The sequence below is a fragment of the Camelina sativa genome, chromosome 5 (assembly GCF_000633955.1).
Source record: "Camelina sativa cultivar DH55 chromosome 5, Cs, whole genome shotgun sequence".
In the NCBI taxonomy this organism is placed as follows: Eukaryota; Viridiplantae; Streptophyta; class Magnoliopsida; order Brassicales; family Brassicaceae; genus Camelina; species Camelina sativa.
Genome location: NC_025689.1, coordinates 7487769 through 7515312, shown reverse-complemented (window position 1 = coordinate 7515312; position 27544 = coordinate 7487769). Strand labels below are relative to the sequence as shown.

Genomic DNA, 27544 nt, shown 5'->3' with positions numbered 1-27544 from the left:
CACGATAATCTCGAATCTTTTATATAAAAAGACAATCATCACGTTTTAAATCAACAGTAGTATATTATTGTAAAATAGTCAACTGACAACAATAACGAGACCGGATCCGGTTTAGATGGGATCCTGATCGCATTTGCTGATGGCAAATGTGCTACTGCTATATAAATGAAGCTTACAGTTTACATGCAGGAGCAACAAACTCACAAAGACGTCCTTTCAAACTTGCTTTGCTGAGCTCTTCATTTTTTTTTACTAACTTCATATAAATGGCTTCTCTCTCTGCTTCATCAGCTAAAACAGAGGAGGAGACAGAGATCATTACCAGGTTCCAGACCTATCTCCGAATCAACACAGTACATCCGACTCCTGATTACATCGCAGCTGCAAGATTCATAATCTCCGAGGCCAAATCAATCTCTCTCGAAACTCAACCAATCGAGCTCGTTCTAGGAAAGCCTATAGTTCTACTGAAATGGATTGGTTCAGATCCTTCTTTACCTGCCATTCTCTTGAACTCTCACGTCGATGTCGTCGCCTTTGAGGAAGACAAGTGGGATCATCCTCCGCTCGGAGCAGAGATCGACGAACAAGGCAGAATCTACGCAAGAGGAACTCAGGATATGAAGAGCGTTGGGATGCAGTACTTAGAAGCCATTCGTAAACTCAAAGCCTCTGGTTTTGAGCCCGTTCGTTCTGTTTACGTCACGTTCGTTCCCGATGAAGAGATCGGTGGCACTGATGGGGTTGCTAAGTTCGTGGAGTCGGACACCTTCAAGAGCTTGAACATTGCCATCGTGCTCGACGAAGGTATAAAAAATAGTCAACTGTAACTGAAATGTTGTAGAAACGTAAGAAACAAGAAACTAAACTAATTTTGTGGTGATGAAAATTGGAACAGGGTTACCATCTCCGACTGAGAGCTACAAGGTGTTTAAGGGAGAGAGGATTCCGTGGTGGATTCAGATAAAAGCTGTAGGACAACCTGGCCATGGCTCAAAGCTCTATGATGATTCAGCCATGGAGAATCTCACTAAAAGCATTGACAGTGTAATGAGATTCAGAGCTTCTCAGTTTGATCAGCTCAAAGCTGGTTTAAAAGCTGAAGGCGATGTCGTCTCTGTCAACATGGTTTTCCTCAAAGCTGGCACTCCTTCTCCTGATGTATTCTTCTCTCTCCTTCTTTTTTTTCTCACAGTTGGTGGCCAAAGTTGATTTCTGTGATAATTTGGACCTCATTTTGATAAAAAGGGCTTTGTTATGAATCTGCAACCATCTGAGGCAGAAGCTGGTTTCGACATGCGTGTCCCACCTGTTGTTGATCCTGTTGCGCTAGAAAAACGTTTGGTGGAGGAATGGGCACCTGTATCCCGGAACATGTCCTTTGACGTAATTTTCTTATTACTACTCTAGCTAGAGATTTTAGAGAAAGCCTGTGTATCTGAAGAGTTCTCTTGGTATATATATGTCAGCTTTGGCGGTTCAATCAGGATATTGAAGAGAAGCACTTGGTTACAGCTAAAGATGATGCAAATCCATGGTTGGAGCTCTTAGGAAATGCTGTGAAAGAAGCTGGAGGGAAGACTAGTGAGCCTGAGATTTTCCCTGCATCAACTGATTCTCGATATTTCAGAAGAGCAGGCTTGCCTGCGATTGGGTTCTCTCCTATATCAAACACCCCGAGTTTGCTTCATGATCACAACGAGGTACCTGTCTCATTTGAAAATGTTACATCCTTCGCTTTGCTTATTATTTGTGTAGACCATCATCACACACACCCAAGAGCAATTTCTAACACCTTTCTATCATCTTACCTTTTTTACAGTATCTGAGTCAATACGAGTACTTGAAGGGAATCGATATGTATGTCTCAATCCTCAAGGTTTACACATCATATGCTTCACCTGAATGAGAGTGTTAAAAAGATAAGCTACAAGGGTCTGTGTATTACACAACAGTTCCCTCTTTACTCAGCACACTTGTGCTATATCATCAATACAAATAAAACTCAGTATGCTACCACCTGAATTCTGAAGTAATCAAACTTGCATTTGTATGTTATCAGTTATCACTATCATAATAAAGAGTTTTCAGAAACAGCTTTGCAGAAAACTTCCTCTTCTTGTTACTTAGTTTTTCTTAACCATCCGAATGCAAACAGTAGTCACCGCAAGTGCACAACCTCCATCCTTCAAATTTCAATATAAATTTAAAAAGACATGATAGGCAAGTTCATAATCTCAGATTCTAAATAATCATCATCTAGCCATCTAGTTAAGGGTCATCAAGCCAAAAGCAATAATCAGTTTCTCGTTTGGTATCACAGCGAATCCTTCATATAATCTGTCACAAAGTATTGAGGTGATCTAATACATGCCTTCAAGATACTAGCTAACCAAGGCTTAGCAGCAGAGAACCAGCTTTATCCTGCATCTCAAAGACCCCTAACCCTCATAAATGTTCCAACAAAGCCACCAATGATCAAGTTATAAATTATCATGTCACCTCATTGAACACGCTAAGGGGATCCTTGCAGCTGTGAAAGACATTTCCGATTAGAGCACTCCTAATTAGACACTTTCAATCATTTCACGATGAATTATAATGATATCAACCAGCTACATGTCTCAGACTTTCAACACATAAGAGTTATATCTATTTACTAAATTGTGGAGAGTGTAACCATAGTTGTTTGGTTGGTGAGTTTTGTGTCTATGGGTTGTGTAATTACGCGTGATATATATGTTAGTTTCTATATTTAAACTTTGGTACTTTTATTGGTACTCCAATATGGTTTTATAATACAATATTATTGTTTGTGTTTGTTGATTAATGATTCAGAAATTTGAATCGAGAAATTAATACGGATAGATTTTTTGTTGTTGTTGTTGTTGTTGTTGTGATTTTTGGGTTTGATATTACGAAAAGATTCAAAGAAATGGATAACATAATCACTGTTGGTGGTTTATACGTCGAACTAGGTCAATAGTCCACGTCCTATAAAAGTTTCAACGTGGACTATAACTTTTGGAATGTAGTGTCGTGAAAAAAGTTATGTAATTGTAAAGGTCAAGATATATTATGATTTACTACGTTAATAATGTGTGTGTGTGTGTTATGGTCGTATATATGGATAGATGAACGAATAACATTAAAGTTTATTGATGAAATTAAACAAATATAAATGTCATTTACTCATTTTAAGATCAACAACAATTTCTACAAACTTAATTATCTCTTTAATATTAGTTAAAATGTATATTAGACCTTGTGCTTGTGTAAACGATGCATGAAGTTAAAATGAAGATCTTGAAGTAAGTCTTATTTTTTTTGGGACAAAAAAAAATTATTATTGGAATTAATAATGGATTCTCGAGCAAAAGGGTATAAAAAAAACACATGCAAATGCATAATAAGTCAACAAATAAGTTAATGGATATAGTTAAGTAGTAATAAATTAATGTAGTTAAGTAATAAATTAGATGATGCTTAATAAGTTAATGGATGTAATTTAGTAATAATCTAGATAATGTATCATGTTGCGTAGGTTTGAAGTTAATATAACAAAATATAATTATATATTTTTAAAGGAGTTTAATAACTTATTGAATAAATTGATTATTTAATAGTTTATATTACATAAATATTCTTTTAAATACGTATCTTTCAAAACTTGTATAAAAGTGCATAAAATACATAAATACATAAATATTCTTTTAAATACGTAGCTTTCAAAACTTGTACAAGCTATTTTGTCTGTTTTTTTTTTGTATTTTTGAATTGATTGAATTGATCTAACCTCTCAGGTTGATAAGCATGTCTCTCCGATCGATGCTTCCTTTGTTTCTCACTACACTACACAAGTTCTTGCATCTTTTTTCCCAACCAAGACAATACAAGAAGTTACGAGATTCGTGTCTCAGCTTTTGTAACGCCGTCCCGCCTTAACGGCCAAGACAACGTGTTTATATTTTTTATGTTCATCGATTTATATTCTTTTCTATTGATTTGTTTATTCATTGTTGACTTATTACATTTTACATCGATTTATTAATAAGGTAGATATTTTGAATGGTTGATTTAATTTTAATTTTTATCGACTTATTAATTTTTCCATCGATTTATTTTAAAATTCTCGAATTTTTTTGTTTGATTGCTTTTATACATAGTCGACTTTTGATGATGTTGACTTATTTGTTTTGTTTGTTGACTTATAATTTTTTCTCATCGATTTGTTTGGTCTTAGTAGACTTATTTCATTTTACGTTGATTTATTAATATGTTTGACTTTTTGAACTGTCGACTTATATTTTATTCATGTTGATCTATGTTTTATCTTTGTTGACTTATATTAAAAAAACCGATTTTTTTTTTATTAATTGATTTGTTATATAGTCGATTTTTTGAACTATTGATTTATTTTCTAAAAGCTCATAATATTTGATTATTTTATTAAACTTAATAATTTTAAAATAAATTAAAATTATGTAACTTATACTCAAATTTTCAGTAACATATTTAATATATCGAAAAATATATTTATTTTTCAAAAATATTTATTGATTGAAAAAATAAAAGAATTATTTGTGACTTATATATAGATATATTTTAAAAACTATTATTATCTGAAATTTTACTAAACATAAATCCAAAAAGAATAATTCTAACTAATTTAATTTTATTTTTATATAATAAAATTTTGAAATTAATTTACTAAATAATATCAGATATTTTAATTAATACTTAAAGGATATTTTATTTATTTTATCTGAATTGTAATCTTTGAATTATTGATTAATATTATATATAATAAATTAATTTATCATTTTCTTTAAAAAAATTAACAAAATTTCAAATATTTTGTTTAGGCGATGTTTTTAGAAATAATTTTGTCTAATGAATTAATTTAGTTATATTGTAGTTATTTTTAATTTTTTAATTAAGGATAAAATAGTCATTTGTGCAATATATTAGGTATATTTCAAAGACTTAAAAAATTTAGTATAGATTTCAAATTTCCTACTAAGATTAAGGTATGTATTCAAATTTTTTCTTGTATATATCACGCGCATAATGGAACTGCACGTAGTAATTTAACAAATATGGATAGATGAACGAATAACATTAAAGTTTATTGATGAAATTAAAACAAATATAAATGTCATTTACTCATTTTAACATCAATAACAATTTCTACAAACTTAATTATCTCTTTAATATTAGTTAAAATGTATATTGGACCTTGTGCTTGTGTAAACGATGCATGAAGTTAAATGAAGATTTTGAAGTATTTTTTTGGGATAAAAAGAATTATTATTGGAATGAATAATGGATTCTCGAGCAAAGAGGGTATTAAAAAAACACATGCAAATGATTAATAAGTTAATAAGTTAACAAATAAGTTAATGGATGTAGTTTAGTAATAAACTAGATGATGCTTAATAAGTTAATGTATGTAATTTAGTAATAAACTAGATAATATCTCACGCGTTGCATAGGTTTGAATTTAATATAACAAAATATAATTATATACTTTTTAAGTAGTTTAATAATTAATTGAATAAATTAGTTATTTAATAATTTATATTACATAAATATTATTTTAAATACGCATCTTTCAAAACTTGTATAAAAGTGCAATATTCATTTTAAAGGGCCATTTTATTCCTGTACAATTTTGAAAGTGTCAATTTCTACCTGTACAAACACATGGTGCTAATTTATACCTATACTAATATAAAATTTAAATTTCATACCCAATTAGTATAAATTATGCTGATTTCTGAGTCAAAATTAATAAATATTAGTCAATGCTGACTCAGATGACACGTAATTTACTGAGGTGGCTAAAACGACGTCGTTTTAATTTCTGAGTTTAAAATTTTCTTACAAAAACGTAATACTCAAGACTCGAACCCGGATTTACCTTCACAAACAAAGATGCCTTAACCAACTGATCTAGTGACGATATTTGAAATAATATAGAACTTTATATGTTTATAATATGTCTTTACGTCTCCTCCCCCTCTCAACCTCTTCGTCTTCTCCTTCTTCTCCGCTCTAATCGTCTCCAAGTCTCAGATCTCTGACTCCGTCATTGCTTGGTGACCAACAAAACTCCGTCCATCATCATACATGTTTAACGATTTCATAAACTTTCTGATCTTTATACTTTACATCTTCCATTAAGAATTTAAGAGGTAAAGCTCCATTGTTCAATTCGATTTTGATAAATTGCGTCTCTTAAATTGCTGCGTAAATTACCTGGGTTTTTTTTGGAAAATTGTTAATTGCTGCAGAAAATGCTTTGTGCGTGGAGACATATTTATAAGTGTAATAGATTTACATATTCCCGAATATTGTAACTGGATCAGTTGGTTGTGGCAGGTTTGTTATTGACAACGGAGACCTGGGTTCGATCCTCGAGTGTCACATATTTTTTGAGAAAATTTTGAACTTAGCATTAAACGACCTCGTTTTAGCCACCTCAGTAAATTACGTGTCATCTGAGTCAGCATTGACTAATATTTGTTAATTTTGACTCTGAAATCGGCACAATTTATACTAATTGGGTATAAAATTTGAATTTTATATGAGTATAGGTATAAATTAGCACTGTGTGTTTATACAGGTAGAAATTGACACTTCCAAAATTGTACAGGTAGAAAATGGCCCTTTTCCCCTTTTCGAGGTTATTAAACTGTTAATACCTTGCCCAAAAAAAACACATTAGTCAACTAACGGAAAAGTAAAGGCAACGTTAACACTTAACAGCATACGAAACGATGACGTTTTTGTATTTTTTGTTTTAATTCACGAAACAGGGCTTTGAAACGATGTCGTTTGGTATTTTTTGTTTTAATTAACGAAACAGGACTTTGAACCCGTCACCTATGGGGATAACAACAGGTCACTTAACCACTGGACTAGAATACTTTACTGATGTTTTTACACCAACACATATACTTAACTCGTTTACTTTCTCTTTCTTCTTCTTTCCATTTCTCACCACCACCCTGTTCGTACGACAGATCCATCCAAGGCGGTAACACTCTCCTCCCCACCACCGCCCCTTCTCTGACAGCAGTTGATGTCGAAGCTCTTTCCTTTTCCGAAACCCGNTTAATGTATGTAATTTAGTAATAAACTAGATAATATCTCACGCGTTGCATAGGTTTGAATTTAATATAACAAAATATAATTATATACTTTTTAAGTAGTTTAATAATTAATTGAATAAATTAGTTATTTAATAATTTATATTACATAAATATTATTTTAAATACGCATCTTTCAAAACTTGTATAAAAGTGCAATATTCATTTTAAAGGGCCATTTTATTCCTGTACAATTTTGAAAGTGTCAATTTCTACCTGTACAAACACATGGTGCTAATTTATACCTATACTAATATAAAATTTAAATTTCATACCCAATTAGTATAAATTATGCTGATTTCTGAGTCAAAATTAATAAATATTAGTCAATGCTGACTCAGATGACACGTAATTTACTGAGGTGGCTAAAACGACGTCGTTTTAATTTCTGAGTTTAAAATTTTCTTACAAAAACGTAATACTCAAGACTCGAACCCGGATTTACCTTCACAAACAAAGATGCCTTAACCAACTGATCTAGTGACGATATTTGAAATAATATAGAACTTTATATGTTTATAATATGTCTTTACGTCTCCTCCCCCTCTCAACCTCTTCGTCTTCTCCTTCTTCTCCGCTCTAATCGTCTCCAAGTCTCAGATCTCTGACTCCATCATTGCTTGGTGACCAACAAAACTCCGTCCATCATCATACATGTTTAACGATTTCATAAACTTTCTGATCTTTATACTTTACATCTTCCATTAAGAATTTAAGAGGTAAAGCTCCATTGTTCAATTCGATTTTGATAAATTGCGTCTCTTAAATTGCTGCGTAAATTACCTGGGTTTTTTTTGGAAAATTGTTAATTGCTGCAGAAAATGCTTTGTGCGTGGAGACATATTTATAAGTGTAATAGATTTACATATTCCCGAATATTGTAACTGGATCAGTTGGTTGTGGCAGGTTTGTTATTGACAACGGAGACCTGGGTTCGATCCTCGAGTGTCACATATTTTTTGAGAAAATTTTGAACTTAGCATTAAACGACCTCGTTTTAGCCACCTCAGTAAATTACGTGTCATCTGAGTCAGCATTGACTAATATTTGTTAATTTTGACTCTGAAATCGGCACAATTTATACTAATTGGGTATAAAATTTGAATTTTATATGAGTATAGGTATAAATTAGCACTGTGTGTTTATACAGGTAGAAATTGACACTTCCAAAATTGTACAGGTAGAAAATGGCCCTTTTCCCCTTTTCGAGGTTATTAAACTGTTAATACCTTGCCCAAAAAAAACACATTAGTCAACTAACGGAAAAGTAAAGGCAACGTTAACACTTAACAGCATACGAAACGATGACGTTTTTGTATTTTTTGTTTTAATTCACGAAACAGGGCTTTGAAACGATGTCGTTTGGTATTTTTTGTTTTAATTAACGAAACAGGACTTTGAACCCGTCACCTATGGGGATAACAACAGGTCACTTAACCACTGGACTAGAATACTTTACTGATGTTTTTACACCAACACATATACTTAACTCGTTTACTTTCTCTTTCTTCTTCTTTCCATTTCTCACCACCACCCTGTTCGTACGACAGATCCATCCAAGGCGGTAACACTCTCCTCCCCACCACCGCCCCTTCTCTGACAGCAGTTGATGTCGAAGCTCTTTCCTTTTCCGAAACCCGAGATTCGATCTCGCATCTCCGGCCAAAATTAGATGTAGAGATTAAACGAAAGTAGATGTTTCCGACTAAAAACTTGGGCCAAAAAAAAACAAGATTCATATTCAGTTAATCACATCGACAACCAAATCTCTCAAATCCCAGAAAATGGAGTAGTTCAAGATTCATATTCAATTAACCACATCGACAACCTCGACTCAACTCTCTCTCTTCTCAACCGTCACCACCTCTCTCAGTCAACTCGTTTATATCAGAAGCTCTTTTACGAGCCGATTCGTTTCGATCAGCTCTTTCCCAAATCATTTAGTTTAAATTATATTTAACTTTTGTGCCCATTGAATTGTTTAATCGTTATAGCTCAGTTGGTTAAGTATTCTAAATTTTCTATCAAAGGCTTAGATAAGAGATGACTCCAACCTAGTGTAATTGAATTCACACATAAGAGATGAGTTTGGTCTTGATGTAGATTTCCAAAAAAATTGTAAAAAAATAAACATATATGCAGTTCTAAAGTTAAATATAAATACAACTTCATAGAGTTAAAGCGTTTTAATGATATAACTTCCTTTTCTTGCTTCATTATCTCATCCTCATGCAACTTATTACTTCTCACAAGCCTCTCAAGGAAGAATCCATTGTCCAGGGAAGAGCTGCATAAGAGTCTTACCCAGAATCCAGTCCATCTCAGAACTAGACAAGGATGCTTCTTTTGCAATAATAGTCACAGCTTCTTTGGCTTCTTTGTATCCACATTCAAGAACAACAAATGGGAAGTCACTGCAGCAGATGGAAAGCAGTCAATCCATATATGATCTTGTATTGTTAGTTCATCAATTAGAAGTTTTCTTTGTGGTTTTTATTCGGGAAAGCGTGGTAAAAAAAAGTATGTTTACCTGCCCCACATGACACGATTAGCCCCAAAATGGGAAACAAGTTGAGATAGGAGAGGCGATAGGTCCTTATACGGGAAGCCGGTTCTTGAGATCCTGAATAGAGCACTGAATTTCACATATACCTGCTTGTTTCAATATTCTTCCCTCAGATTTGTATAATAATATGTGACTGTGAGCTAGTGAGAGAATTCGAATTCTAAAATTAATGTTTTTGCTTTTTCACCTCTGGAAATCTAGAGAGCTTCATGAGTTGAGTATAAGCAAGCTTTGCCTCACCATCTCTGCAGGTTGATAAAACCATGAATATCAGTAATATATTCATAGGAATTGCAGGGGACCGAATTTTTTTTTTTTTTCACAAATAGCAAAGAACATCTCACTCTGGTACTTTGCAGAATCCAGCGTGATCTAGTAAAACAGTAGTCTTTGGAAATTCTGTGCACAGTTCCTCAATTTCTGCAATGTGCAGATCCAGACCCTGAATAAAGAAAACAAATTTTTAAAGAAAGAACTTCGCGTAAACCCCACAAATTTGGAGAACAACAAAGGTTAGAATACTACTACCAGACCTTCATACACATGAAGCCAACAGGCACACCAAGCTCCCCTGCTTTAGAGAACAAGGCTTTGCCAACAGCATTTGTCATCTGTGTTGTGAAAGTCATTGACAATCCTAAAGAGTACGATGAAAACTTGATCTAAGGTCATTGGAATCATTAAACTGGTACCTTCTGACCCGATGGCCACAAATAGGGATTAAACCGAACAGCACGATAATTACTCTACAAAACAACAGATTAAAACTCTTGAGAAATGTGATGCATATATGTTATTTTGAGATGCTTTGAGAAACGGTGAAAAGGAAGACCTCTAAAACAAGATTCTCAAAGTGCTTAATTCCACTGCCATCTTCTGCAGGATTAGCAAGGCAACAACCAACAAACTTGGATGGGTATTTCTTCAGAACACTGTCAATCACAAACTAAAATCATCTTGAAAGGAAACTTGAACTAAATCACTGACATGGCATGAATTAAAAGTCTTAACATGATTGGAGAATCACTTAAAAACTTTGAATTTCACACAAAACCAAGACCAACCTTATGCCCCAGTAATGCATCCCATAGTCATATACATACTCACAAAAAAAGAACCATAACGAAAACAAAACGAGAGGAGCATAAATTTTGAAAGAAGTAGAGTAGCTTCTGTTAAGAAAACAAAAACTTATTTTTTTTAGGAAAATGCAGATTAAGGTATAAGAAAAGGAAGATACCTTGTTACTAAAGAATGATCAAACTTGTGATTGATGGGTTGCACAATGAGAGCTCCATCAACACTTGCCTCTTCCATGTTCTAAATTAAGACAACAAACAAACAACATCAAAACAGTAAACAGAGGAGGAATAGCACAACAAGAGAATGAATCTTTTTCTCAAAAACCCATGAGGATAGTTTGAGTAACTGCAAGAGCTGAGCATAAACCTTGAGCAAGAAATCGACATCACCAGTCAAAGTAGGTTCTTGGCCGGGACAATAAGGATATGTCGCTGCCTGAAAACACGTATTTGGGGACCGTTCATCAGGTTACTTAATCAAATCATAATCATCTCACTATAATCAATTTCAATTCCAAAAAAAAGTATACTCATTGCTTCAATTGCATAACTTAGCGATCCAAATTTCAACAATTGGAGAGCTTAATACATAACCCGAATTCTATAAACTGCAAAAGCCTAAAAGAACAAAAAGATTGCGTAGATTCGAATAAGATTCAAGTGTAAAAGAGCACACGACCTCTTGAGGAGAAGCCCAAATGTGGAGATGAGAATCGATGACCCTCGATGTCGTTTCAGAGTCAGACACAGCAAAATTCGCCATTTTTACCTTCCTGACCGATAATGATGCTATATTGCTTACACGGAACAGTACGGACGGCGTTAAAGGATGACTGGAAATTGCAAAAGTAGTATTCGTTAATCTCAGTGTCACAGCCATATATCCCACCGTGGTCGCGGATATCATCAATTCAATTCACGTGATACCCATTATACACTATTTTAATATAGGATAGATTTAAAGAAGATAGCTAATAATATAGGTCTAATTCTGTAAATCTATATAATAATAATAATCTAAATAAATGCGAAGAACTTGTGATTTTTCATTGTACTTTTTTGTAAAAAAAAATTGTATTTATATATTTTTAAAAATTATACGATTATATCGATTTATTGTAGAATTGTATATTTTCATTATATTTTATTTATATTTTTTCATCACAACTTTTGTTACTAATAGGTGTGTTTATTTAAATAGTCATGTCTTTTGAACTCTCTATATATTCGTTTCATAATCAATAACTAATAAATCGTTGTTCGTTTAAACAAATTTTTGGTTTTATGTTGAATATAGCTTATTGATTTGGTACCATGCATGTACTTTGTAAAGAGATGCATCAGCTTCGGCAACAGTTGCATGATTACCGATTCCAATATTTTGGCCGTATTTTCTTTATTGGCTGTGGTGGTTACTGCAGTATTCACGTGGAGATTTTGGTTTACTATTTTGAGTGTGTTCCACTGATTGTCTCATTGGTTAGAAATTGGGGACTATTTTCTGTGGGCTAAATATGACTTATGTTTTCGTTGAGCCATGAGTGGTCGGTAAGGTTCTTAGGGTCCCTCATTGTCTTCTAGCTTTCTTATGAATTTAGATGACTTTAGTGTGATTGTTAGACTCGGAAGCAGATCACATATGGGTACCTTGGACTTATTTAAGTGTCTACAAAGATAGGCTTTCATGGTACTGTTCGTTTTTTTGCGTGCGAAACAAAAATTGTGGACGAATCACAAGCATGTGCTCATTAGGAGAGAGAACATGTAATCAAAAATTGTAAAATCAAATAGCAATGTGAAACTCCTTATATAATTGAAAGTAATCAAATTATAAAAAAAATATCCAAATTGGTAAGAACTAACAAAGGGTTTATTAAATTGAGAGATCTCAGAGAGCTTCATATAAGATCTTTTGATAGGCTTCCCTCAAACGACGTCACTATAGTCCTCTAAATATTCATCACGAGAGAATTGTGAGAATATCATTTGGTCGTAGAGGTTCAAACCACCAGATTCTTCTGTTGATTTGGTCTTACTATATACCAAATCAGCAAGCCCATTCTCCAAAGCTTTCACTAGATTTTCGAAGTAGGTTTTAGTTACTGTAGTCAAACCAATTAATTTCACTTGGAACTCAGTAAATTTTTTCGGTGGGACTTCAGTTCTACCGATAAACTGTTTCAACTCCTCTTCTGCACAATGGTGAAGTCTCTCCAAACCAGTTTCCGCCTCCCCTGAATAACAACACAAAACGAAAATTATACTAAAAAAATGGAAAAATTAAGATTACACAAAAACTAAGTACTTCCATACCAAAAACTGATCTTGCAAATACTCGAAAAAAAGTCGCTTGTCAGGTTCATGATCAAGTAGGTAGTATCCATATGCATAAGTCCATTTCAAGACCCTCCTACATTCAACGATCTATAACAGCGAAATCAATTACATATCAATAACAATGTTGTAGTCAAGAAAAGTTTTAACTTAGAGTCTCATTGGTACTTTTCATAATGGTGGAATTATTTCACTGTTTCTAAAAATTTAATTCGTCATTAAGAAGTTTTTCAATTTAATAAAGCTTTTCTCATATTTTTCAAGGATGTAGTGATATTCCTAGATTCTATTCCGCTAGCTGTTACCAATTACATTAATCCACATACTTATTTTTATTTTTGTGTAATCAACCAAAATCTAACTTAAGAGTATCATTGGTCTTCAAAGTGGGGTTTTCCAATATAATATAAGGCTTTTATTGTTTAATCTACAATGTAAATAATTCAATTCTGTACCGCAGCTGTTATATTCCACATACTTTTCCAACAGTTTCGTAATGTTACTAAAATTAAGGAATCATTATATACATAATAACCTGAAGCCATGCCTCTACGGTGAATTGGAGCTGAGTTTCTGGTGTGCCCAATATTGCACTAAGCTCCTTTAGCTGCACCGATTGCCATTTCTCCAGATCACTTATAGCCTTCAGCCTCGACGATTTATTAGATTCCCATCTTTCGAAGTAATGGTGGTATCTATCGATGGCATCTTTAGCCCTTTTTCTCTTAGTTTCACTCTCATTGTCTTCTTTAAAGGCATTGCAAGCAGTATGACCGCTCAATGGTTTAAGGCAATTCCAACAAAAATGCAATTTACACGGAGCAGAGCATGACATATGGTTACATCCTTTGTTCTTCTCGATCGGACGCTTGCATTTAGGACAAGGCTTTGTCTTAGCAAGTATCCAATTCGTGTTCTCGGACTCATCCCTGTTCTTTAGTAACCACTTTGACACTGTATCACAATCCACAGGACTGTGAGCGTCTTCACAGCAATCCCAGCAAAACTTAAACGAACACAAACAAGAAACATCGTAATTACTAGTACTACTTCCACCAAAATCAACCGCGTATTCGCATCCCGGTGATGGACACCATTTAAACTTCTTCCCTTCTTCGACATAAGACCTAAGAAAGTACGTATAATACTTCTCCTTATGTTCTTTCTTAGCGATCTTATCGATCAGGTCTTGACCAACAGCAGCGGAACAAGAAGGCTCGGGACATGCAAATCTCAAACATCCCGAACCGTCTTCGATTTTTGTAGTGATGTAACCAGTCCAGCAAGTAATGCAATAAGGATGACCACAAGAAACCCTTTCGATTTCCCCTCCAGTGTATGACTCGAAGCAAATCCCACATTCGATTTCTTTTTCACCATTAACATCAACGACAGGCTCCTTCAGTATACCAACGGTTTCACGGGTTTTCTCTTCGTCCGTAAACCATTCATCTTCGACTTTACTAACACTCCATTGATAGTGAAGAAGCAGAGCGATCGCTTCGACTTGGCTTATAGAGAGAGCCGTGGAAACTCGTTCGATATCGTCTCTTTGATGCTTGCGGATGTCTTCTTCCTTGAGAACTACGTAACTTTTCTCAGATCGTTTCATGTGATCGTCCTGATCAGCTAATTCGTCGTAGTTTTCATCAGTTTCTCTATCTTCATCATCGCCGAGAAGATTCTCCTCTTCCGAGTCGATATACATTATCTCATCATCCGAATGATCCATGGTTGGCTGAAAGAAAAAACCCTAAAACGATGTTGAGGTTAATTAATGTATAGGGATTAACTCCTCGGATATATAGAAGGGCTGCTCTCTTTTATTTCTCGCAGCTCCTCTTCTAGTATAGAAAAAATTAAAATAAAATAAAAATGGAAAAAGACGGAATTTCCTTTTATTACCTGCAGAGAAAGAAAAAGAAAAAAAAATGGAAAAATCAAAAACAAACATATGTAATCAAGTCTATAAATAAAGAGGTTTACACGCATCGATGGATCGATCACCAAACCAAACAGATCAAACTTTGTTCTTTGGCTTGACTATATATATCTCTCTCTCTGTCTCCAATGGCGCTCGAACATTCGATCACTTTGGACTATTATGAATCAAAAACATCCCCCAATACCGACATCTTCAAAGATACAATATCGTTAGTAATAAGATTCCGTGGAATCAAGCGCACTTTTACGCGGGGTGCTAATAGTTGTCTTGAAACCCTAATTCAACAAACAACCATCGGCACGAAGGGAGTTTTAGAACTGCTAACCAAGATCCCGCGTGACATAGTTGATGAAAACTTTTGTGGTTCATGGTTGGCCCGCAGTACTACTACCACGAAATTGTTATGTTCCCACCGTTTTCACAGGGACTGTGTTCTTCGGTGGCTGCAAGGCAACAACAATATTTCATGTCCTGTTTGTCGTTACAACGTTACCTAGCCATCTCCCGATCCTAGAAAAAGCTCAAGCCTTTTAGATCTCATCTTCTCTCTCTCTTTCTTTTTTTTTTTTTTGATAACCAATATTGTATATATCATCTTAAATAAAAGAACAATTTAATCATATCAATTTCAAAGCTTATTCTTTTCTTTTTGCTCATTGGTTTGATGCTTTTGTCTTTCTTGTTCTTAGTTTCTTTTTCTTTTCTTTTTTCCTTCTTCTTCTTTTCCATTGTTGCTGAACCTTACCCCGTGAAACACAAGCTTCAGTTCCTTGGACAACAAGTTACAGTCATACAATATTGCTCCCAACCATACCATCCTCTCTGTTTTGTATAGAAAGGCTGCTACTATACTAAAACTGTCAAACCAAATATGTCTACGAAGAGAGCCGCCCATCAAATTGGTAAATCTCTTCCATTGATGTTAAACTTACTAGAATTATCTAACAAGTTAAAGGTTGATCGTTTGTAGAAAATTCAAAGTCACCAGATCTTGACCTCTACGTGTAAGGCGTCCCAATTCATCTTCACAAACTACGCGTTTCGATCCAAGTTCGCCGAGATTTGTCTCTTTTTAGGAGTTTTTTTTTTGTGTTGATGTTTGTATAGGAGACTATTAGACTAGGATATATATGTTAATATTCTATATCCCTAGATACGATCATATTCCTAGATATGCTATAGGAAAGCTCTCTTGTATAAACACGTTACATCTTTGATTGGAATACACAGGAGATTTTATATTACAGAGACTTTTTAACTATGAGATCGGCGCAAGTGACGACATTACTCGAGTGTATGAACTACGTTGGATCGTTATAAGGGACATGGACATCGATTGCCATGAGAACCTTCCACCTCGTGGCTAGTTTCTGCTAGATCCATCTTCACAAACTTTGAATTTTACAAAGTACCAAGACCAACCTATGCCCGAGTAATGCATCCCATAGTCATATACATACTCACAAAAAAAAGGACAGCGAGACAGATAAACCATAACGAAAACAAAATGAGAGGAGTATTGAGATAATAGAATATCCCTGTTGTTAGAGTATCGTATCTCTCATATTCTTAGCATATATTTATTGTTAACATGTACAACTGTTAGAGATCTTTCTGTAGATCCTCTTCCTAGCCTTATATATTGTTTTACGATTGTATTATATTTCCTAAGGAATCATATTGATCTTCCTCTATATGGTATCAGAGCTCGCCTTCTAAAGGACCTCCATTAAACATTCTTTTTTTTTTCTCTCCTTATCTCCCCCTCATGTCGACTTCTTCTTCTGTTGAGTCCTCTCTCGCCGATGTTCTTCAATCTGGCTCTTCCTTTGTTTCTGTTGTGTCCGTTAACATGGTTAATGTGACAAAGCTTTCCTCCCTCAACTACATCACGTGGAGTGCTCAGATCAGATCCCTTTTCCGTGGATATGATCTCCTCAAGTACATCGATCCCACCACCATCATCCCGCCGAAGACTGTTACTAAGTCTGGTAATGAGGAACATAATCCAGAGTACATCTCATGGCTGCGTTAAGACAGCTTACTGTTCAGTGCTCTCATGGGCTCGATTGAGCTTGCCAATCAGCCACTTATCGCCATGTCCGAATCCTCGCTCCAAGCCTGGACCACTTTGTCGGACACTTATGCCAAACCGTCACGGGGTCACATTCGCCAGCTTCAGACACAATTGAAGCAGTGTGTCAAAGGCACCGCCACCATTGATGCCTACATGCAGCACATCAAGGTCAAAGCAGATGCTCTCACCTTGCTTGGCAGTCCCATGCCTCATGAAGATCTTACAGATCTCATTCTTGCTGGTTTTAGTGATGACTATAAACCACTTATTGAAGGGGTTCATAGTCGTGATACACCCATTTCGTTCACTGAGCTTCATGAGAAGCTCATCAATCGTGACCTTGCTCTTGATGCGGTCATTCCACCATCTCAGTCGTTTCCCATAACGGCGAATCATGTTCAGCACCGCTCCAATCCTGGTCGTCATAACAACAACAACAACAACAAGCACAACACGGGTCACAACTCCTCCTCTCGTCAACATGGATCTGACCAAAGTGTCTCTCGTCCGTATCTCGGCAAATGTCAGGCTTGTGGGATGCAGGGTCACAGTGTGAAACGATGCCCTCACTATCGTATCATGTCTAACCAGCAGTCTCCTACTCCGCAACAATACCAGTACCTTGTTCCTCCACAAGCGTACAATGCCATGATCCCACAACCTGGAACTCCCTCTTGGTTGCTTGACTCTGGCTCCACGCACCATCTCACGTCGGATCTAGCAAATCTTGCTCTTCATTCTCCTTATACAGGTGGTGAGGATGTTCAAGTGGCGAATGGTGCAGTCCTAAAAATAGCCAATACGGGTTCCGGTCTCCTTCCCTCTCCCAAACGTTCTTTTAAACTTAATAATGTTCTTCATGTTCCTCATATTGCTCGGAACTTATTATCGGTTAAAAGACTGTGTAATGACAATTGGGTTTCTGTTGAATTTTTCCTGAACTTGTTTCAGGTGAAGGATCTTCAAACGGGGGCGCCAATGGTGACAGGGGGATCTAATGATGGAGGATATGAGTGGCCACGTCGAGACTTTCCCACATCTTTTGCTTATTCGACATCCACAAAAAGTCTGTTATCTATCTGGCATTCGAGATTAGGACATCCAGCTATTTCTGTTTTAAAGTCAGCAGTTTCACCTCTGTTGTTTTATGATTCTCAAAATTCTTCTTCCTTTCATTGTACGGATTGTTCTATCAATAAAACCCATAAAATGCCTTTTTCTCAATCATCTTCCCTCTCGTCCACTAAACGGTTAGAACTTGTCTTTCCAGATGTTTGGACTTCACCTGTTTGGTCTATTGATGGTTACAAATATTATGTAATTTTTGTTGATCATTTCACTCACTATGTTTGGTTTTATCAGCTACGTCGCAAGTCTGATGTTCGTGAGACGTTTATTCGGTGGAAGGTGTTGGTTGAAAACAGATTTCAGCATAAACTGATCACCTTTTATTCAGATAATGGTGGGGAATTCATGGCGTTGGCAAGCTTTCTTGTCTCTAATGGTGTCTCTCATCTCACTACTCTACCACACACTCCCGAACATAATGGTTTTGCTGAGCGTCGTCACTGTCATATCGTGGAAACAGGCCTTACTTTGCTAACGCATGCTTTGATGCCAAGTAACTATTGGACATATGCACTGGCTGCGGCAGTGTACTCCATCAACAGACAATCGACACCAACGCTTGCTATGTCCTCTGCATATCAGAAGTTATTTGGCGTTGCTCCAAACTACTTGAAGATGAGAGTGTTCGGATGTCTCTGCTTTCCATGGCTCAAGCCATACATGAATCACAAGCTTGATCCTCGTTCCAAACCATGCATTTTTCTTGGCTATTCACTTAGTCAGAGTGCATTCCTCTGTCTTGAACCCAGTTCTTCTCGCATCTATGCCTCTCGTCATGTGCATTTTGTTGAAACAAACTTTCCATTCCAAACACTTTCTTCTCCTAGCCCAAACACAGATTTTCCAGCTCCTATGTGGTGCCCGCCAGTCACCATTGTCTCGGTGCCGTCACTCGCCTCTCCATTGATTCCTACTGCTCCTGCGCCTCCAGTTTTGAATTCTTCACCCCCTGCTGCTCCTGTTCAAAATGCATCTTCACTGCCTGCAGGTTCTGATAATATGCAGGAAGTATAGAGTAACACGTCACCTAAGAGTACTGCTTCGGTCACTACTCAAGTCTCTGTTCCGCCTGTCACTAATGTTCATCCGATGCAGACAAAATCGAAGAACAACATCAGCAAGCGGGTGAACAAGTTTTCCATGGCAGCTCATACTGCACCGACTTCAGATGATGAACCGTCCACAGTGGCACAGGCTATGAAAGATGAGAGATGGCGAGCCTCTATGTCAAAGGAGTTTAACTCACAGATACAACTTCGCACATGGGATCTTGTCCCACCTTCACTGCAATATAATTTGGTTGACAACAAGTGGGTCTTTCGGACCAAACGACATCTTGATGGCTCTGTTGACAAGTTCAAATCGTGTTTGGTTGCAAAAGGGTTTCACCAACGTCCTGGTATTGATTTCACTGACACCTTCAGCCCTGTTGTCAAGCAAACCACCATTATCGCTGTCTTAGGTGTTGCGGTCTCTCGTGATTGGCTCTTACGGCAACTGGATATCAACAATGCATTTCTGCAGGGTAGTCTCAGTGAAGAAGTGTATATGGCTCAACCGGCTGGTTTTGTGGATCGTGACAAGCCAGATTATGTCTACAAATTACGCAAAGCAATTTATGGGCTGAAACAAGCTCCAAGAGCGTGGTATTTGGAGCTCCGTACGTTTCTTCTTCAGTCTGGCTTCAAGAACTCTCTTGCTGATGCTTCTCTGTTTATACTTCGTTCTGGTTCCATTTCCATGTACGTTCTTGTCTACGTTGATGATATTATCATCATTGGCAATGACTCTGCTAGAGTTCGACAGTTCATTGATCTTTTGAGTAATCGATTTTCATTGAAAGATTTGGATGAACTCAGTTATTTCTTGGGTGTTGAGGCTCACTGATCACAGGCTGGTCTGTTGTTAAATCAGAGGAAGTACATTGTCGATCTCCTCTCCCGCACTAAGATGCTTGGTGCAAAACCAGTTGCATCTCCGATGGTGCCCACGGATCGTTTGCAACTCACTTCTGGCACACTGTTTGCTGATGGTTCTGCATATCGTCAGATTGTTGGAAGCTTGCAGTACTTGCATTTTATGAGACCAGACATTGCCTTTGCAGTCAACAAGCTCTCGCAATTCATGCATAAACCTACGGACATTCATTGGATGGCGGTTAAGCGAGTTCTTCGTTATCTTGCGGGGACTAAAGATCGAGGTATCTTCCTCCGTCGCAACAACACTATTGCCCTTCATGCCTTCTCCGATGCAGACTGGAGAGGCAACAAAGATGATTACACTTCAACAGGTGCCTACATTATTTATCTTGGCACTCATCCTGTTGCTTGGTCTTCAAAGAAGCAGAAATCAGTTTCTCGGTCCTCCACAGAGGCCGAGTATCGAGCTGTTGCAGACACAGCTTCAGAGCTTTGTTGGGTTGTGTCCTTGTTACACGAGTTAGGTCTCAAGTCAGTTACTCAGCCTGTTATCTACTGTGATAATGTTGGCGCCACATACCTTGCTGCTAACCCTATATTCCACTCACGTATGAAGCATGTGGCCTTTGATTATCACTTCATTCGGGAGTTGGTTCAGTCTGGTTTTCTCCGAGTTGCTCATGTGTCTACCAAGGATCAGCTGGCTGATGCGTTAACAAAACCGGTCTCTCGTTCTCTTCTAAACGTCAACTTGTCCAAGATTGGTCTTTCTTCTGGTCGTCCATCTTGAGGAGGCGTATTGAGATAATAGAATATCCATGTTGTTAGAGTATTGTATCTCTCATATTCTTAGCATATATCTTATTGTTAACATGTACAGCTGTTAGAGATCTTTCTGTAGATCCTCTTCCTAGCCTTTATATATTGTTGTACGATTGTATCATATTTCTTAAGGAATCATATTGATCTTCCTCTATAAGGAGCACAAATTTTGAAAGAAGTAGAGTAGCTTCTGTAAATAAATACAAAATGAAAGAGACCATGTCACTAAAGAATGATCAAACTTGTGATTGATGGGTTGCACAATGAGAGATCCATCTACTCGTGCCTCTTCCATATTCTAAACTAAGACAACATCAAAACAGTAAACAGGGGAGGAATAGCACAACAAACATCAAAGTGTGAGACTTTTTCCATTTTTTTCTCAAAACCCGTCATACATTAAGTAACTGACAGAGCTGAGCTTAAACCTTGAGCAAGAAATCGACATCATCAGTCAAAGTAGGTTCTTGGCCCGGAAAATAAGGATATGTCGCTGCCTGAAAACACCTATGTGGGGGTTCATCATGTTACTTAATCAAAACATTATCATCTTAGTAGAATTAATTCCAGTTCCAAAAAAAAAAGTATATTCTCATTGCTTTGCTTAGCGATCCAAATTTCAACAATTGGACTGCTTAATGCATAACCCGAATTCTATAAACTGTAAAACCTAACAAAAATAATTTCCGTAAAGATTCGAATAATTAAACAAAGTGTAAAAGAGCACACGGCCTCTTGAGGAGAGAGAAGCCCAAATGTGGATAGGATACATTTTAAGCAAATTAGTCAAAAATATAGGGTTTAAATCTGTAAATGACCATGAATTTTATTCACTTCGTAGAACAATGGAATTGTTTGATAACAACCGAATATAGAATCTTCCAAACTTTATTAACAGTGTAATCCTATTTGTCTTTAGCTTTCTTTAGTTTATTACTATTAGTTTTTTTTTTTTGGAATGATAAGATCAAAACCACACATGAACAACCTCTTAGTTTCCTACAAAAACAAGAATTAACCGGCAAAATATATTTATTGAATCAGGAATTATTATTTGCACATATCTATATATATACATAATTCACACGTAATCTACTTCTTCACATAAATTAACTCATTGCCTTGCAAAACAATCTTATATATAATCTCTTTCATACTTCTCTATTCAATTCTATCAAATTAACTACATGGCGACCGGAAACTACAACTTAAATGGCGCTAACTACGGTCCAGCAATCCAGCCTCCTCCTGTTAAAACATACTACAGCCAAGGTCGACGCGGCGCCGACGTAGGTTGCGGCATCTGTGGTTGCTTCTACAGCTGTCTCCTTTGCTGTGGTAGTTGTCTCGTGAACATCATCTGTACCATTCTCTTATGTGTAGCTATTTGCCTTGGATTCGTAGCTTTAATCCTCTATTTTATACTCCAACCCAAGGTCGTGAACATCCATGTCACGGACGCTAACTTAACGCGTTTTGAGCTTGACCCGCGAAGCCATAACCTTCATTACAACCTCTCGTTGAACTTCGCAATACGTAACCCTAACCAACGTCTTGGGATCCACTATGATCAGTTAGAGGCGAGGGGTTACTACGGTGATAAGCGTTTTGCTGCCGTGAATATGACGTCGTTTTTTCAAGGGCATAAGAATACGACGGTGGTTGGAACGGAGTTGAAAGGACAGAAGCTGGTTTTGTTAGGCGCCGGTGGCCGGAAGGACCTGAAGGAGGATCGGAACTCTGGGATTTACAGGATTGACGTAAAGCTGAGGTTTAAGATCAGGTTTAAGTTTGGGGTTTTGAACTCATGGGCCATTAAGCCCAAGATTAAGTGTCATCTCAAGGTTCCGTTGAGCACCTCTAATTCAGCCGCAGGGTTCCAGTTTCTTCCCACCAAGTGCCACGTCGACCTCTGATTTTAATTTTTTTTATCTCTCTTTTTAGATGTTTTTGGTTTATTATTATTTTTCTTCTCCAGTTTCTTCTATTTGGTAGAAACAACATCTTTTTTCTAACTTCAAGTGTGATTTTAAACAATCTTTGGGTTATTGATCATATCTTGAAAGAGTTAAGAGCCTTGGGTTGTCTTTTTTACCAAAACTCAAATTTGTGAGGTTTACTTGTTATTATTATTCACTAGAAAAAGGTAAAAAAGTGTCCGTCATATTAAGCACGTCTCTCACATGTGATGAACTATACATAATGCGTAGTGGTAGATGAGACTTGAGACAAACTCCACGACGATCGAATCTCATAGAAGTCACATACATACGTCAACGTCATTTGGATAAAGATTATAAAGACTATCCTAGATAAGATAATTACATATCATGCTTAAATAAATATCTATAAAGAAAGCGAATCCTATGACAAGTAAAGACACTGTTTGCAAACTTAGGCTTCAAGTCATACAACTCCACTTGAAAGAACAACAAATAATAAGAGGAAACTGCTTCAACAAGATTAAAAAGTGAAAGGTAATCTATGGAAACAGCCAATGATTAATTGACACGTACACAGAAATATAGAGGGGGGAGAGCGTCACGGTGATGATGGTGGGGCTAAAGTGACAGTCGTCATTATGACAGACCGCGTGGCATCACTTGTCTCACCAAATGGCCTTTTTCCATTAATATTTTCGTAATCAAGTTTTAGATAATCAAGTGGACCCTAATTAACACGTCGATATGTCTAACCGGATACATTAACACCTGCCATTACGTTTTAGATTTTGACTCCTTCTCTCAGCTTATTTTGGATTTTAGTTGAGCAATAATGTGATCGAAATGGATATTTATTGAACCGAGGATGGTACTTCAGTACTACTAGTTTTCAATCATACTATTGTTTTACCATGCAAGTTCAGTTGTACATCAGTACATGTATACTTGTAATGTATGATTTACAAAACATCAACTTGGGGTTTTGGAGAAATTCTTGTATAACCGGTCAGATTTTGAATAATCCCACCTACCAATAATATGAAAATGTTAGTAGGATTAATATTTTTTTCCTTAAATAATTCGAGTTGGTTAATTTGTACTCCTGAGTCCTTTCATAAGAAATCATTTGATTAAACACATATAGAATTTTATCTAAAAGAAGAAGGCAGGTATCTGAAATAGTACTAAACCATACATATATGGCTGATTATAGGAATTTGATACTATTTCATAGATAGAATATAGTAAAAAATTATTGAATAGAGGGAGGTTTGGTCGCGCACTAGGCTAGCTAGCTAGGAGCTAGTAATATTAGTTTTTGATTTGATTACACTGACTCCTATAGTAAACAAGTGAATAAATGCGTAATTGCCTAGAGCAACGATGAGGACTCTTTTTTTTCTCCAACTGGGAATATAAATCCGAAGCACGAGGCTCTGTAACGGTCCAAAAATTCCAGCTGGATTGCATAACTACTCTCTACTCCCCCTTTTAGTAATAGCATAGGCGCACTTTAACTGACTCTCACACTCCATTCTACTCTAAACCTACGCCTCTCAAGCGCAATCTAGCATGACGGTTATATACTTATTCTCTCATCGTCGGCGACGCGAGGCTTTTTTTATTCGATTTGATGTTTTCTTCTATCCATTCAGTTATAACAGAAAAATATTTTTTAAAATCGGAATTACGAAATCCACATGCAAATGCGACGGATTAAAAATAAAATAAAATTTAAAAAATTGAGATAAATTAGCTAGAAGTCTGCGGTTTTCCGGTGAGAAGTCCGGCGACGGGGAAGTGATTTCGTCGGGAAGCTTTCCGTCTCTTGAAGATTCCTTACACTCGTACGGATAGCTAGTGTATCTCCTCTTACATATCCTGAGATTTCATCGTCGCCTGATTCTTCTAATAGAGATCAAAAACACAATCCAAAATCAGTAAAACTCGATTAAGTTCAATGAGTAATTGTGAGATTGATCAATCGAATCTGCAATGTTGTACCTAGATGTTTCGAAGTACGCATGAATCCATTAAACTGAGCCAAATCTGAAGAAAAAAAAATTCGAAATCGAATCACCGATCAGAAATCGAAGAAGATCAAAACAAACTGAATCGATGTGACTATGTGAGAGACGGAACCTGATTGGGACGGAGGGTGAGAAGTGAGGTAGAGGATGATAAAGCAGAGGAGAGTGAGAATCGGAATGAAGTGAACGAGCTTCTCTCGTTTCTGATTCGTCGTCACCGCGAAAGGTGATTGCAGCGACGATAACCGTCGCGGCTTTAACTCCTTTTTGAGCTCGTGATCGTCGTAATCCGCGGCGGCTGATGACGACGAAGAAGGAGTGGATGAAGAGACTGGTTTCAAATCATCGATGTCGTAGGCGTCGTCTTTTCTTCCTCCATAGCTATGATGATGGAGCTTCGAAGCTGATGACTCTAGCGATAGCCTCTGCATCGCCGACAGAGAGAGAGAGAGAGAAAAGGAAGATGATGGTTCGTCGTAGAGAGAGAAAGGTTAATGAAGGAAGGTTATAGTTTCGTATCAAATCAAATATATTGGTGAGAATTTATTCACTTATCCCAAAACTAAATAAAAAAGCAAATTAGTATATTTCGTTTTAAAAAAGGAAATAATTATTGTGAGATTACTATCTCTATTTAATAATTTAAGAGTTGTCGTATTCGCTACTCATTAACTTTGGTAAAAAATTAACTAGTTTTACAATTAGGAATAAAATAATACTTAAATATTATGTACGTTAAAAAGCAAAATACATATAAATAAATTGCCAGTTGAGTGTAACACCAACGGATTAGATTCGGATTAATCTGTTTGCTGAATATTTATTATTCTATTTTTAGAGTTAATAACATATTAGTTGTAGACCAGGTTTATAAGGAAAAAAAATTATTGTGGAGAAGAGAAAAGGTAATATTTCTTTTTTTCTGTATGCAAAAAATTATAATTGGAGAATAAATACAAAAAATTATAATTGGAGAATAAACAAAAATTCAGTATTTTTTATACCAATATGGGCATTTCAATCAGGGCTTCAAAACACCAGCCCATTAAAACTTCTAAACTAAAATCTTGACGAACAAGTAAAATGAACGGTGGCGATTGAATCGCAGATCAAGAAACCCAGGTACTAAAAACCCGAAGGCGACGATCTGTGATTCCGACGGGAATGAGATTGAAATTTTTGGCGGCTCTCGACGGAATAGTATAGATTTAATTCGATCACTTTGAGGAAGAAGAAGAAGGTGACGAAGTGGAAGAAGAAGATAGCTGTAGAGAGTAATAATGGTGTTGTGGGAGTTAGCTCTGGGAACAGCCTACTTCTTGGGGATTAGGCGGACTTACCGGCTTGCATTGAAGACCCAGCGTCGTATTATTAGCCCTAATCATCCCAGGATTCGAGATTTTATGCATCGGTGAAGTTTCTTCCGTCTTTTTCTTTCTTTTTATTTTGGGGATTTCGCGATTTGGTTGTCTCTGATGTAGGTTTGATATTGTGTTTGTGCTTCAATCTCATTGAGAGTGAAACGGTGTGGCGAATTACTTTAGGTTAGAATCCTTAGATGAACAATGCTGATTTATATTGGTGTTTGCTCGATTGTAGTCATACTTATGCAATTTGTAAGTGTTATTGTTGCTAGGAAAGGATCATTTTGTTGCTAATTAAGGCCATAACAGTTAGTAGATAATGATATTGTTAAACCAGTCTTGAGTTGTGTATTTGATAGCATTGGTATGTTAACTATCTCTCTTTCACCTTCCTTTTGATGCAGGAGGACTCATCAAATCTTTGATGTGGCTCTTAGGGTCCACAAGAACATACAACAGAGAGACATGGAAATTGGTCGGAATTTAGGAAACTGGATTCTCCGTGGCCTTGACCGGATGAAGCCATCGGCTCAGGTGATACTACCAAAACACAAAGAGCCAAGCATAGACAAGGCGAAGAGAGTATTGGAATCAACCCGTTTCAAACCGCATGTTAACACGCAGACTCCTCAGAACCGTGAGGTCGATAGGCACTTGTTCATGTCCTTGAGGAACTTTCGGTCTAAATACCCCATTGCTTCGATGATGATGATCAAGCCGCCAAGAACAACTGGAACTACCACTCAGTACAGGCCTTACACTGCTGGTGTATCCAGTATGATTCAGCCGATTTATGCTAGGAACGGGTTCAACGGTGTCATCAGGAAGGATATTTTGCAGTGGATGGTGCAGAAGACATGAAGCCGTCAAACTTCATCATAGGCCTTTCTGTTTCTCATATAATAGCATGCTCAGAAGGAAACACTTCTTAACTGTTTCACTTTATATGAGCTTTTTAATAACCAGTTGAACGATTGGAGAATCTCCTGGATAACTTAGACTTCTGACTAATATTACGTGACTAACCTGTCTTTCTGTTTTTCTTCAAAACCAAAACCAGTAATGTCCTGTGAGTAATCATTAACAAAAAAGCAGGTTTAGTTTCGGGGTTTTCCAATTTATGATATATGGTCACTCTCGATTGGATCCAATTCATTGCTCATATGAGTCCTCCAATTGA

At 36.5% G+C, this 27544-nt stretch overlaps 7 protein-coding genes across 7 annotated transcripts; 4 read left to right on the top strand and 3 right to left on the bottom strand.

Annotated features, from left to right (window-relative positions):
• LOC104786010 (aminoacylase-1-like) lies at positions 210-2124 on the top strand. The gene is made up of 5 exons (XM_010511314.2): positions 210-807; positions 899-1161; positions 1249-1386; positions 1470-1703; positions 1823-2124. The coding sequence occupies exons 1-5, from the start codon at positions 267-269 to the stop codon at positions 1907-1909; spliced, it is 1263 nt and encodes a 420-aa protein (XP_010509616.1). The 5' UTR covers positions 210-266; the 3' UTR covers positions 1910-2124.
• LOC104786009 (4-sulfomuconolactone hydrolase-like) lies at positions 9199-11723 on the bottom strand. The gene is made up of 10 exons (XM_010511313.2): positions 11482-11723; positions 11170-11238; positions 10961-11040; positions 10553-10652; positions 10413-10466; positions 10254-10331; positions 10065-10162; positions 9908-9965; positions 9685-9806; positions 9199-9568 (listed from the first exon to the last, which is right to left on the bottom strand). The coding sequence occupies exons 1-10, from the start codon at positions 11707-11709 to the stop codon at positions 9412-9414; spliced, it is 1044 nt and encodes a 347-aa protein (XP_010509615.1). The 5' UTR covers positions 11710-11723; the 3' UTR covers positions 9199-9411.
• Positions 12729-14868, bottom strand: LOC104788985 (probable E3 ubiquitin-protein ligase ARI11). Its single transcript, XM_010514742.1, has 3 exons — positions 13672-14868; positions 13129-13226; positions 12729-13038 (listed from the first exon to the last, which is right to left on the bottom strand). Exons 1-3 carry the CDS (start codon positions 14866-14868, stop codon positions 12729-12731), a joined length of 1605 nt encoding a protein of 534 aa, XP_010513044.1.
• On the top strand, positions 20237-20995 carry LOC109132822 (uncharacterized mitochondrial protein AtMg00810-like). Its single transcript, XM_019245232.1, has one exon. The coding sequence runs from the start codon at positions 20237-20239 to the stop codon at positions 20993-20995; it is 759 nt and encodes a 252-aa protein (XP_019100777.1).
• Positions 22215-22943, top strand: LOC104786008 (NDR1/HIN1-Like protein 3-like). Its single transcript, XM_010511312.1, has one exon. It carries the CDS (start codon positions 22215-22217, stop codon positions 22941-22943), a length of 729 nt encoding a protein of 242 aa, XP_010509614.1.
• On the bottom strand, positions 24555-25536 carry LOC104786007. Its single transcript, XM_010511311.2, has 3 exons — positions 25113-25536; positions 24975-25019; positions 24555-24878 (listed from the first exon to the last, which is right to left on the bottom strand). The coding sequence occupies exons 1-3, from the start codon at positions 25429-25431 to the stop codon at positions 24727-24729; spliced, it is 516 nt and encodes a 171-aa protein (XP_010509613.1). The 5' UTR covers positions 25432-25536; the 3' UTR covers positions 24555-24726.
• Positions 26054-27468, top strand: LOC104786006. The gene is made up of 2 exons (XM_010511310.2): positions 26054-26411; positions 26769-27468. The coding sequence occupies exons 1-2, from the start codon at positions 26281-26283 to the stop codon at positions 27223-27225; spliced, it is 588 nt and encodes a 195-aa protein (XP_010509612.1). The 5' UTR covers positions 26054-26280; the 3' UTR covers positions 27226-27468.